Here is a 12,797-nt window from a genome sequence, read left to right on the forward strand (position 1 = left end):
AGCAGTCTGGGGACCCGAGTGTCCCGCCGAGCCCTGGGCATCAGCAGCGTTTTCCTCCAGGGCTTGCGCAGCTCTTCCACCGCTTTGCCCCTGGCCCCGGGGCTGGAGAAGGGCAGGGGTCTCTCCTACGAGAGCCTCAACAGCTGCTTGGTGGAGTACATCGAGAAGGTGCGAGCTCTCGAGCAGGTGAACCAGGAGCTGGAAGAGCACATCAGGGTCTACCTGGACAAGAAAGCGGCCAGCGTGGGCAGCTGGGGAGCGCTGAGGGAGAACTGGGAGGCCATTTACCATCAGGTGAGGGGGGACAGGGATGGAGGTACCGTGGTAGTCGGTGGCAGCCCCGCAGGGTGGTGGTGGATGCCGACTGATTTTGAAGCTTGGTGGCCTAGACGCAGGGCTTTGAATCTGCCTTCGTGATAATTAGTGCTGCAGGAAATGCCTGTTAGGCAGAAGGATTGCCTCAGGCATCCTGCTCATGGGGGTGATCGAAACGCATCCCGAGGCACCATAGTCTGGGATGATTAAAACGGGTGATTTTTTTTTTTCCTTAGTTTTGTTTTTTCTTAGCTGTGATTTTTACAATGAGCATAAAAATATTAAAGGAAAACTGCTAGGACTGAATTAGTTTATCCCTCAACATTATATCATTACAAGCACGTTGTGGGGTTTTTTAATTAGCAATTCAGATTTTTACTTTATTCCCTTGTTTGCTTAATCACATTTTCAAAGCTTCATTTATTTAAAAATAATAATTACATGGCTACAAACAAGTGACTCCTTCCCCTCATCGCCACCCCTCCATCCCTCACTCCCACCTTCTCTGGATGGCACAGGCAGCGCGTCCTCCAGGAAAAAAAACAGGAATGCAAAATGGTGTTTGCATTGCCCTAGTGGACAAGAAACCAGTAAGACCAGTAAGACTTTGCAGGCCGATTCCCTGTTTGCAGCGAGGTCTCGACTTCCCAACTCCCAGTGGTGGGAGTGGACAGACCCCGAAGAGCTGGAGCCGGACAGCGTGCACATCCCTTCGCATCAGCGTGTGAAAAAGCCTTTGGCAGGTCTTCAGCAAGGCTGGAAGACAAGCTCCCCGAGACAGTGGCATGTTTTCCTCTGGTGTAGGAAAAAGGGTGCATTTTTATGGTTTTGGGCCAGATCTTCGCCCAGAAGCTACAGATGTCGTCTGAACCCTGAGCGCAGGTGGCGTAAGCTGTCGTACAAAGCGCACGTCAGCAGAAACGCCTGGCTAAGCACTGGCTTTGGACATTGTTATCTTTTTGTACTGGTGACTGGCATTGCTGCCACTTATCCTACAAAGCTTCCTGAAGGGACAAGCCGCTGAAGGCAAAGGGTCCTCTCAGTCTGAGTGCTTACGAAAAGCCACACATAGAGCCTGTCCCCTCGCAGAGATAGATGGGGACTTGGACGTGAGATGGGGGTTAGTGCTTTGCAGCCCCCTTCCTGTGTTTTCCAGACCAGCTGTCCCATTTTGTAAGCCTCACCTGTAAAACCTACCGTTTATGGTTAAGACCAGAAAAGCAGGACCGTACGGACTTTAGGAAGGACTGTTTGATTTTTTCGTTACATGAAACCCCAATATTGTAGTGCAGATGAACTTACTTGTGTAATAATTTTTTCATCCAAATTGCTTTCCTTCTAAGCTTTCTTTATATCGCCATCCTGCCACCTTGCCTCAGCCTCCTTTGCTTATGAGTAAGAGCAGCTCATAATGAAATCTAGCTTGAGTACGGGGCTCTTCCTATATAAAATCAGAAAAAAAAAAGCTATGTATTTATAGTATTGCAAGTATCATAGAAAAATTGGCCCCAATTCCCTCCTGCCCTTCCCAGGATGTGCTCCAGCATCCCAGGTTTCAGACAGCAACAAGGACTGGGTGTCAGCATTTCTCCCAAACATGGGTGGAAAAAAGTGGCAACGAGAGAGTGGGAAGGTCCCTCAGGGCAAACCACTCGTTTCATGGCAGTTGTCAGACCTGTCCCTCGCTCCAGGTCCCAGCACTCGTGATCCTCCTGGGCAGCTGGTTTTGAGCAGACCAAGTGGACACACACGAATCGGGCTGGGCACAAAACAGGAGGATTTTTGCAGGAAACAAGTGAAATGAGATATCCTTGTGGAGAGGGATTCACATGGCAGAATTACAAACTCATCTCGTTTTTTACTCCAGGCTTCATCCCGGTCTTGTCGCAGAGAATTCCATCTCTAATCAGATGTGTCTTTTCCACAGAAGAGGAGGTTGGTTGTAAGGGAGCAGGGCAGCACCTGAGCAAAGCAGATTCTCTAAATAATTTCAGCAAGTTTACGGAGGGCAGAGAGTAGCTCAGCCTCTGGGACCGTGCGGTTACAGCTGTGTGGGCGACAGAGCGACATGTGGTGTCCCTGAGGACCAAGTTCCTCATCCAGCTTTAGTCTCACTGCAGCAACTCCTGTGTCTGCCTGGGAAAGATCACCAGAATTTTTCTGCAGAGGTACTTCTGTTTGTACCTGGCCTTACTGTCAGCGTTTACTCAATGCTTATATTAAACCTGGAGAATGCACAGGACCAGCGGCCCAAGGAATCGCCGCATTCGGACTCGCACCCAGTAATTTATTTGCTGAGGGCCAGGAGAGCTGCCGAGTGTTGCCTGTAACGCTCCGTCGTGACACAGCACATGATCAGCATCTGTAAATGGGCAAAATCACATTCTGCTGCCAATCTAAGGGCACCACAAACTCCCCCAAAATGGCACAGAGTTTGGTCGACCATCATGGAGAGGACGGCAGTAAATTAATTTTAATTATGTCCTCCCAGCCAACTCCAACGGTGCGACCTTGGACTACTTCACACATGGCCGTGAGGTTTCCTCCTTGAGTTTAGGTGATGCTGCAGCTTTTACAGATCATTTCTTTGGGAGGTACGTCCTGCTTTGAGAACCAGGCATTTTTTTGATGCAGTCCAGTTTATTTAGAAAATATTTGAGATATAAAGGATGTCAAGGTTTGCAAAAAAAAACAAAGGACCCATCGGTCTTCCAAAGGAAGATTGTGCCGAAGGACAGACGAGACAGGCACCTTCTCATCTTTCTCCACAGAGGTATCATTTGCTTTATGCAGAAATGAACTTAAAAGCCAGATAGTTTTCCATTATGTGAATAATTAAACCATGAGATTCATTATCACAGGCCACACCTAAGGCCAGGAATTTGGCTGTTTTCCTTGTTGCCAGTCATAACCCATTAAATGGGCCAGTACGTTGGTGCAGATTTTGTAAGACTTTTTTCACATCCAGGAAATCACAGCAAAATCGAAGAAAATTGTTGCTGCCTTCTAGTTAAGGTGTTCTGTGCCACATATACTTAGTGTTAATTCAAGACCTGAAAGAAACTCAGGTTCAAAAGGGATATGCGTGTCACAGATGAGCATCCAAACACAATATGTGATTTAAAGGAGCTATTATTTGTAATAATATTTGCATTTTGATAACGCTTCCCACTTTGGCCATTTAAATATCACACAAGTACCAGCAACAGGAGCCCTGTGAGGCAGGACAGTGTGGAGCAGGCAATGCCTAAGTGTTTGCAGCACTGCGAGCCCTCTCGTTCCCTGTGGACACAAAGAAGGGTGGTTCCTAAACTGCTGCCTCATGCATTTTAGTCTGTGCGTCAGCAAAGTGGCTGCGCGTTTGCATCCAGCTGTCAATTATCAGGAGAATTAAACCAAATAAAAGAGCCAGTAGATGGAAACCTTACGCCTCTTCTTCTAAAGCCTACGGAAGGGCTTTCACAGCTCGAGCAAAGCAGGGAGAATTGTTCAGGAAACCTGGTTTCCACACAGACACTGCCGAGTCTTACCCTCCAGGCTCGCTCTCAGGTTTAATGGTTGAAATTGGCCAAGAAATCCCAGAGCTATTAACAACAAATGGGCAGCCCATGCAATGACACTAGCTATGTCTCCTTTGGAAGCCAAGCCCTGAGCTGGAGCAGACAAGACTGGAGCTCCAGCCCCAGGCTTCTAGCTGCAGCCACCTCCCATTTTTGCTCCAAACAGGAGGTGAGAAATGAGATTTAAAAGATACAGAGTGCTTTTAACTTCATGACATGTTATGGACTTCTCAGTGTGGGGAATAGGTTGTTCCTCCAGATCTCTCCTTATCAGACGCTTCCACATATTTGTTTGTCCAGGCATCCCTAAGACATCGGGAGCAGTAAGCTACTCCTTGTGAGGACAGATGTTAATTACCACGTAGAAATGTTTCAGCCTTGCATGTCCACCTCCACCCAGCCACGAGCAGCAGGCCAAAGAGCAGGTAGGACCACATTAGGGTGACAGCTCCACTTGGGATACTTGAGATAACTTGTCTGGGTGAAGCCTTGCTGTTTCCACATTGCAGAGCCTGTTTCACCTCAGGGAAACAGAGTGTTCTGGGGAATTTGCAATCCCATTTAATTGCAGATTTAGTAATCTAAAGAAAGATCTCTGCTTAAAGAACTCTCCAGGCCTGCTTAAAAAGCTATTCTTATTGATCTGGTGGTGTAGTTTCAACTGCAAACCTCCACAGGTATCTCCTGAAAAAAAACAAAGCAATGTTCAGTCCGGCTCCTCCAGACCATCAGCATGTACCAGGGGATGGCTGGAGCCCCCAGGCAGTCAGTTGCAGAGATGATCTCTCTGATCCTGGTACCAAAGTCAGTGTGTCTTCCGTCGCCTCCATAGCTCAGTGCACCTCTGACCCCAGGGCAGGCAGTGGTCTTTTTTTTTTTCTTTTTTTTTTACTTTTTAATCATTGTCTACAGGCCTCTTGAATCAGAAAAAGTTGCTGGTGTCACAAGTCTTTCAGGTTTGCTTACACCTCAAGTGCCTCCTGGGCATTAAACATCCCCCTCCCCAAGCCATCGTGATCGTTCCACTGTCTTATTTGCACAAGCCTTCCAAAACATTTCACATTTGGTGTAATCATCTTTGAAGACTGCCTGCTTCTCAGGTCTCATACCTGTCGCAAGAGCTTAAAGGATCCCACTAGAGAAGAAAAAGGAGCTGCAGACGGATCACAGGTGGCAAGAGGACCAAGTATTCCTCGGCTTGCTGAAGAAGACCACCCTGAAGAGGGCTGTTGATATGGGAAGTAGAAAAGGAACTGCGTAAGTGCTGCTTAAACGGATCTAAAAAATTTAAGCAGGACTTAAACGATGAGCACACCTCACGCACATAATGAATTTTGCCCCTTGTGACCAGCCCCTTGTGACAATCAGAATAAATGTGTTTCACAAGGAGATGAACACTTAGGAGCAATGAATGATTTGATGACAAATCGGGGCCTTTGTGCTGAGAGTTTTGGATTTGTATGTACAAAATTAATTTATTAAATTATCTGGAATGAGTCACTTGAACAGCCCTAGGCTAAAGGATCACTTTCAGAATCAAAGCTAAAGATACACACACAGTGCGTGTAGCTGATGTGCCGAAGCTCTTCCTTGCCTGAGTTCTGTTGTCTCTCTCTTCTAGGTGGGTGAAGCAGTCCTTGAAAACGCTCGTCTTATGCTGCACACCGAGAACATTCAAGCCTGTGCTGAAGATTTTAAAGACAGGTAGTGTAATGGTGGTGCCTCGCTGGCCACTTTCTCTGAATATTTTTTGGGGAGTAATAATTTGAGAGTAGAATGGGCTCTTTCTTCTAGATTGAATATTCAACCACCTGATTTGGGAGAGGTTTTGTAACAGCAAAATAATTATGATGCTAAAATTATTTTGGAAGATTTTGAGGATTTGTAAGAAAAAAAAAGCGCACTAACAAAATTATTAATTCTTTGATATATAGGCATTGATCTTGTACTGAGAGGTCAGCATTCATTCAAGTTTGGGTTGGCGTTTTATAAAGGCAAACTTGCACGTTATTTTGCAATTTAATTTTCAGTACCTCACAAGTGGCTTTGAAAGTAACAGCCATTCTGCTGCAGCAGCTGAAAAGCAAAAGCTGCACCACTACAAATGTCAGTGTGGAAATATTAGATAAGAAAAGAGAAACGGGCTGCACTGATTTTCCTTGTCGTTACTGAGAGAAACGAACAGCAAAAGAAGATATTAAATACTGGCAAACTGCTTTCTTCACTTTTTTCTGTTTGCAAAGCCTAATATTCATGTACATGAGTGCATGAAGATCTTTAAATTTTACTCAGGAGATGGGATCCTTCTGGCTTTGATTCTTAATGGAACTCATTCATTTACAAATAGCTTTTTGTGAGGTCTGACACACAAACTGTATTTCAAACTAATTGATTTTTATTTCCTATGATTTTTATCATCCCTTAAAACTTCTATCTCTCTCCGGTGTTTTATTTAATCACATCAAAAAGTGTGTTGATCACATTCTTAAGTTTACCTCTTTTTTCAGAAGGGTACAGAAGCCTCCCACCTAGAGAGTTTGGCCACCCAACCTGCCCACATTTCCAATGGAAAGCCCAAAACTAATACGTACGAACAAGAGAAGCTGCTGTAGAACAGTAACTGTCCGCCAGGATATTCCTTGCCACTGCATCCAGGGTTTAAAAATGAACTTTAACAGCAATTCTGGTTGACAAACCGACCACTCAAATTTCCTCTTTATTTTGATACCTCTGGGATTTGGTCCAAAGGATGGGCTAGGATCCTGGAACACAGAGCAGAGTTACATCAGCTCGTCTGTTAGTAAAAGTACACATATCTTCTTTAACCGTCGCTCTGAAAAGTTTTCCTGTAGACTTGTGGGCAGTTATTTGCATTTTACAGCTAAGCAAAAAAAAAAATTCCAGATCTAGCAAGAGACCATGTGCCTCCCCATGCTTATTCAGGAATCCTGCCAGGCTGACAGACACTCGCTGTAGCTCACGCTGCCAGCATGGCCTGGTTTGTCACACTTCGCGTTAATGATAAGGTACTGCAGGCAGCTAAATTCAAGTATAGCGAGACAAGGTGAGAGCAAAGTATATCTTCGGTGTTTCTGTGCCTCTGTCTGGGACATGCAAGCTAATTAGCACAAATGGTGTCATTAAAAAAAAAAAAAAGAAAAGCAGGTTTTTCTTGCTGAGCTGTGCTGTATTAAAGTTTGGGTTATGGGTGTTTTCATTTTCTCTGCAGGTATGAAAATGAGCAGCCATTCAGAAAGGCAGTGGAAGATGAAATTAATTCCCTATATAAAGTGATTGATGATGCTAATTTAACTAAAATGGATCTGGAGACTCAGATAGAGAGCATGAAAGAAGAACTAACTTTGCTGTCAAAGACTCATGAAGAAGTAAGTCCAGACTCGGGACACTGCAAAGCCCGTGTCTGCCTCTTTCATCCGGTTGGTACCACACATCTACTGCAAAGCAAGCCCTGAAAAGCTCCATCTGCCATGGCTGGGTGGGGAGACTCTCTTGAAACCTGCTCCTATTTCTCTCTTCTCCCTTAAAACACTAACCTCTGAGGCATGATCTAACTACTTTTATTTAAGTTTTAACTCTTCCTTCTCTCATAAATATGACACAAAAGAGATGTAGCATTTCTTGCTAGATACTACCCAATGGTTATGGGATTGTCCCTTCACATATGTGTACACCTCAGCTCTAGGCTCTGATTCTCAGCCAGAGATGAAAAGAGAAAACGCGTGTGCAGGGAAAAAGCTCTGGTCCTGCTGCACCAACACTGCGCAAGGGACAGCAAGCAATTGTGCTGATGCCTCAAAAATGAGACACAGCTTTAATTGAGATGGCTCAAGGAAGCGAGGCGCTATCCTGCTTTATATTTCTTATGAGTTATTTCTCCAGCCACAATATTTCAGGGACATCAGCAGGCATAGGGAGAATTGGGTTGGCAAGACGAGATTGCTTTCATGAGTCTAATCCCCAGGCTGGCATTTTGCAGAAATTAGTCAATGCCTTCAACACTACTGCATGGCAGGAGAAAGCTGGAAGTTGTTTTAGATAAGAGGGAAAACAGAAAATTGACAGAAATACTTGAGATCCCCTTTAAACCTCTGTGCATTGCAAAGCTGGCACTGATGCTGTTGTGTGCCCGCATGTGTGGAAAAACAAGAACACCATCTTTCCCACAGCTCTTCTCACCCCGCATTTAGCCAGCGAGGAGCTCTTGCAGGGTGGAGGGTTTTCTCTTGGTGGTGGCAGCAGCCAGGGAAGCTGCTCGAGACAAGTCACAGAATAAAGGCTGGAAGGAACTTGTGCAAATGCTCCAGCAATGCTCTGGCACAGTGAAGTCCCAAGGACTTCCCTGAGCTAATTCAAACCTTTCTTTCTCCTAGTGACCCCACTAGGAAATCCATGTCAAGTCCTTTTGGTGCTTTTGTGAACTGGGAATGGGAACATTTTGAGGCTTTTGTTCCAGCAGGTTCATAATTCACGTAATTCCCATCCATTTTTGGGCGGTATTGTCACTGTCAGGGGCCGCTGCTTACATATACAGTTCCCAGATGCTTCTACATGACTTTTTTTGCTCATGCCAATGACACAGTAGTTCTCTGCTGTGGTTTTTGGAGCACTTCTGTGTAAGGAAGGAACAGAATGCTGTCACAGAGAAGGAGGGTGCTCTTCATCTAACATGCACATGCATAAAAGCACATACGCGACTCCCACAAGCTGCGAGGCTCAGTTTGTGGCACAGGAAGAGCTCTTTCTTGAGGCTCTCTGTCTGGTTCACCTTTTTATGTCTGTTGCTTTTGTTCAAGGATGTGAAGGTATTATACAAGCAGCTTGCTGGATCTCAGCTGGAAGAGCTTGATGTTCCCCTGGGAAGTGGCCTGGATGACATACTGGAAAAAATCAGAATCCACTGGGAGAGAGACATTGAAAAGAACCGCGCTGAGACAGGTGCCCTGCTCAGAACCAAGGTGAGTGCTCTGTGACCCGCTGCAACACCATGGGGCTTGAAGCAAACACAAAATCTGGCAGGGAGTTAAGCAGCAGTGGAAATGGCCCTGCTATTACCACAGGTATCTGTGGGAGCCTTCTAAGCACTCTGAAATGTTGGCTGAGAAAAACAAACTCAGGCAGTTGATACCTCTGTGCAGGATAAGCCACAGTCATTACCCTACTTACTGGAACTCTTCCTCCAGTGAACAATTTGCAGGGGTCCATAAATCAGAAGGGCAAAACACGTTGCTTACACTAATTACACAGCTACAGAGTCCTTGTGGGTCTTTTCCTTGAAAACGTTTCCTTTGGCAGCAGCAGGAAAACTGGGTATTAATGTAGAAATGAAAAGCGATGCTAATAAGCCATTCCTTTTAAAAGCCCTCTCCTCTCCTGATGCTGAGCCTCAAGCAGCTTTGTAATGCTTTTAATTCTTCACTTGCTTGTCCTGCTTGTTCCATCTCCTCATGTGCAAACACACGCTCACAGCTGCTGCTTCCTATTTCTGTCCCACCTTCAGTACCTGGTCTTTCAGCTGCTCGGAGATATCATTTGGGGAGAAAATTGACACTGATCATTGGATCCCACTATCGTGTATTTGACACCTTGCCCATGCCTAATGGCCATTTTAGACTAAGCTCTTACTGGTTTTAAGTTGTTCCTGTTTTGGCATTTTATTTTTTAATGGGAAGGCTCATCAGAATATCACAGATTTCCGGAAAGATCAGTTCTGGTTCTGAGCAGGTTCTCATATGACATGGTAAGGGTTTTGTCCCCAGTGTGTATGGTCCGAGATTTTTTTTTTTTAATTTTATCTTACTTGTGAAATAAAAGAATGCATAACCAGAAAAGTAGGACAGGATCAAGATGAATTTTCAGAGTGGAATGGAACTATTTTGCACAGTTTAACTTTAGTATCAATGAGAAGAAATGTAGGTTTTAGTTGGAGAATTTTATTTGCTAGAGAGCCCAGAGCTCTGGATTGAAAACCTTTATCTCAGCCCTCACTAAAAAATATAGAAATTTTATTTTTACTAAGTTACTTTTTCCTTCACCAGTTTTCAAGTAACCTGAACTAAGCATATATAAAAGTCCACAAGCAACAGGAGCCTGAAATTGCATAAGAATATCTGAATTCAATTACCAAGCTATTTTTCTGACCTCTGTGATACAACTTACTCTCTGACTCATGGAAACCTTAGTAAAAAATCAAGGTCTGAATACTTCTGAAATTCTAAGTAAAAACACTTCAGAAAAAATTATAGTATAGCTACAAAATGAAGAATCACAGCAATGTTTTCATTTTATAGGTCATTTTAAACATTCTAGTATGAATGCTGAACAGCTTTTGTTGACGTAGATAAAATAAATAGATTTACATGTATAAGCCATTTAGTAAATGTGTAGAAAATGTGATAGTTTTGACACTAAGAAGCATGTGGAATTGCTCAGCCGAGGAATTTAATATGCAAGAATCAACCTTAAAGTCAGAATTGCCTCAAACTGTGAAAATATTAACTGTCGTAAGGAAACTAAGCTATCATTTGGGTAGGCTGTGATGACAAGTCACTCCCTTTCACCAGCAGCAGGCGGAAGCGACGGCTGCTGTGCGGACCCAGGAGGAAGAGCTGGTGGAGGGCCTCAGAACCGAGTTCCATGAAACCGCCTGCAAAATACAGAGCTTGCAAGCTGAAACCGAATCTTTGAGAACCTTGGTGAGTACAGTGGTTTTCTGTGCAAATTCAACACACCTTCTGAGGAAAACATTCCCATCTTGCAATGCCAACTTAAGAGTAAACCCCATTTTCCAGTGGACACAGTTTCCAGTTACCTTTGTAATGATAATACAATATCTAAAGAAAGTATCTAAAGAAAGGAATTCTTAAAATATTACATCTCCAATTAAGCATATTCAGTAGAGATCTTGGCCAAACCTGAATGAAGTCCACTATGGAATATATGAAAACTGACTGGTTTAATTCTGCTGTCCTGCCCTTGCAGAAGAGGGGTCTGGAGAATTCTTTATACGACGCCAAGCACTGGCATGACATTGAACTGCAAAACCTAGGCTCTGTCATTTCCAAGCTGGAGGCAGAGATGGGAGAAATTAAAGTAGAAACCGAACAGCAGCAGCGGGACCGTGAAAATCTGCTGACCAGCAAACAGCAGCTGGAGAAAGACATCGCTGCCTATCACTGCCTTCTAGACGGAGAACAAAGCAGGTATGTGCCCTGAAAAGCAAGGGTTCCACAAGGACCTATTTGTGCTAGTGACTAATCTTTTTTCTTTTCTTTTCTTTTCTTTTCTTTTCTTTTCTTTTCTTTTCTTTTCTTTTCTTTTCTTTTCTTTTCTTTTCTTTTCTTTTCTTTTCTTTTCTTTTCTTTTCTTTTCTTTTCTTTTCTTTTCTTTTCTTTTCTTTTCTTTTCTTTTCTTTTCTTTTCTTTTCTTTTCTTTTCTTTTCTTTTCTTTTCTTTTCTTTTCTTTTCTTTTCTTTTCTTTTCTTTTCTTTTCTTTTCTTTTCTTTTCTTTTCTTTTCTTTTCTTTTCTTTTCTTTTCTTTTCTTTTCTTTTCTTTTCTTTTCTTTTCTTTTTTCTTTTTTCCTCTCCTCTCCTCTCCTCTCCCTTTCAGCTGATTATGGAACTCCCAGCCCACAGAAGACCATTGCCATTAAAGCAAAAAAGATGTCACTGCCAATTATGTTCATGGAAGTTAAAAACACATCAAAGCAGCCTGCTTTATTCAGCTTGATTCAACAATCGAAGTAGGTTGTAGCTTGAACAACTTTATTAGACCCTCCTCATGTAATTGCTTTGCTTACAGATTTCAATTTACTCATGTTGTTAAAATTATAACAAAAATAAAGAATATCAGGTTTTTTGTTTGACTTTTTTTTTCCCTTCAAGTATTTTTCATGATAGCTGAAGAGGGGTGCATTGAGAACGTAGTCCCTCCACTTCCCAGGAAGCAAACACTTTTGGTTTTATAGTGCAAATATACCAAGACAGAACTACCCCTCCACTGTGCACAGAGAACAAAGTATTGACAATTGCTGAATTTGAGAGAGGAAAAGGAAAAATGAAAAACAGAAACACTGGCCCTTTTTTTACTGCATCTAACCTTTTACACAGCAATAGTTTTAACTGTAAAAGCCACCACAATGCATTCGCAGAGAGCTACAAATGCTGTGCATCAGCACGTTTTCACGATCTTACATAAAAATAGAACCAGAGGTGGGAGGCAAATCCAAGCATAACTGTGTAACTGATGCTTCCTTTAAAGTGCCAACTGAGACTTGTCTATAAATTTGCATCTAAGCCTTCTCAGGCCTAAAACGCTGTGGCTGTTTTCTGTGGTTTCCACTGAACCTGTCCCAGATTTAACAGCTGAAACGCCTCTTGGGACTCTTCTCCTGACAGGTGCTAAGTTTCTAACCTGGAGCTGGTCATTCCAGCCTTACAGTGCCACGTTCACAAGGGACAAGCAATGCAAATGCGAGGAGCAGCAAAAACGCTTTGGGTTCACGCTCATCCACCTTGTTGCCGGGGTTTGTCTGTAATAACACAACGGAAGTATTTTACCAGCTGCTGAAATGCCCCCCAAAAAAGCGTAGCTTAGAATCAGACCCAGCACCATCAATACTCAGTGGCTGTTATCAGCTCATCTGCCACAAAAGCTGAGGGAGTCAAGTTGTCTGCTGAGTTGCATATCATCATCCGTGCTGAGCTGGCAAGCGGCAGCGTGGTGTGGAGGTACAGCAGCTGCCCTGGCAGTAATGGAGAACAAACCCAAGAGAAGGCAGCCATTCCACAAAAGGAACATCCAGCACTCTTCCACACTGAGCTGTCCTGTGTCACATCTTCCATGCAGCCTTCTAGGAGTGGCAGGGGGGGGGGCCCGACCTGCCCAAGGGGGCGCGGAAAACGC

The 12,797-nt window shown here is 43.8% G+C and overlaps 1 protein-coding gene across 1 annotated transcript; it reads left to right on the forward strand.

Annotated features, from left to right (window-relative positions):
- Window positions 1-60: 60 nt before the first annotated feature.
- On the forward strand, window positions 61-11,095 carry BFSP2 (beaded filament structural protein 2, phakinin; the record flags this gene model as incomplete). The annotated part of the gene is made up of 6 exons (XM_009868843.1): window positions 61-294; window positions 5,497-5,579; window positions 7,105-7,261; window positions 8,690-8,851; window positions 10,457-10,588; window positions 10,875-11,095. Coding segments are annotated over 6 exons (989 nt in total), but the record flags the coding sequence as incomplete, so codon positions are not given.
- Window positions 11,096-12,797: the final 1,702 nt, after the last annotated feature.

The sequence above is a fragment of the Apaloderma vittatum genome, unplaced genomic scaffold, assembly GCF_000703405.1.
Source record: "Apaloderma vittatum isolate BGI_N311 unplaced genomic scaffold, ASM70340v1 scaffold42490, whole genome shotgun sequence".
NCBI classification, from domain to species: Eukaryota; Metazoa; Chordata; class Aves; order Trogoniformes; family Trogonidae; genus Apaloderma; species Apaloderma vittatum.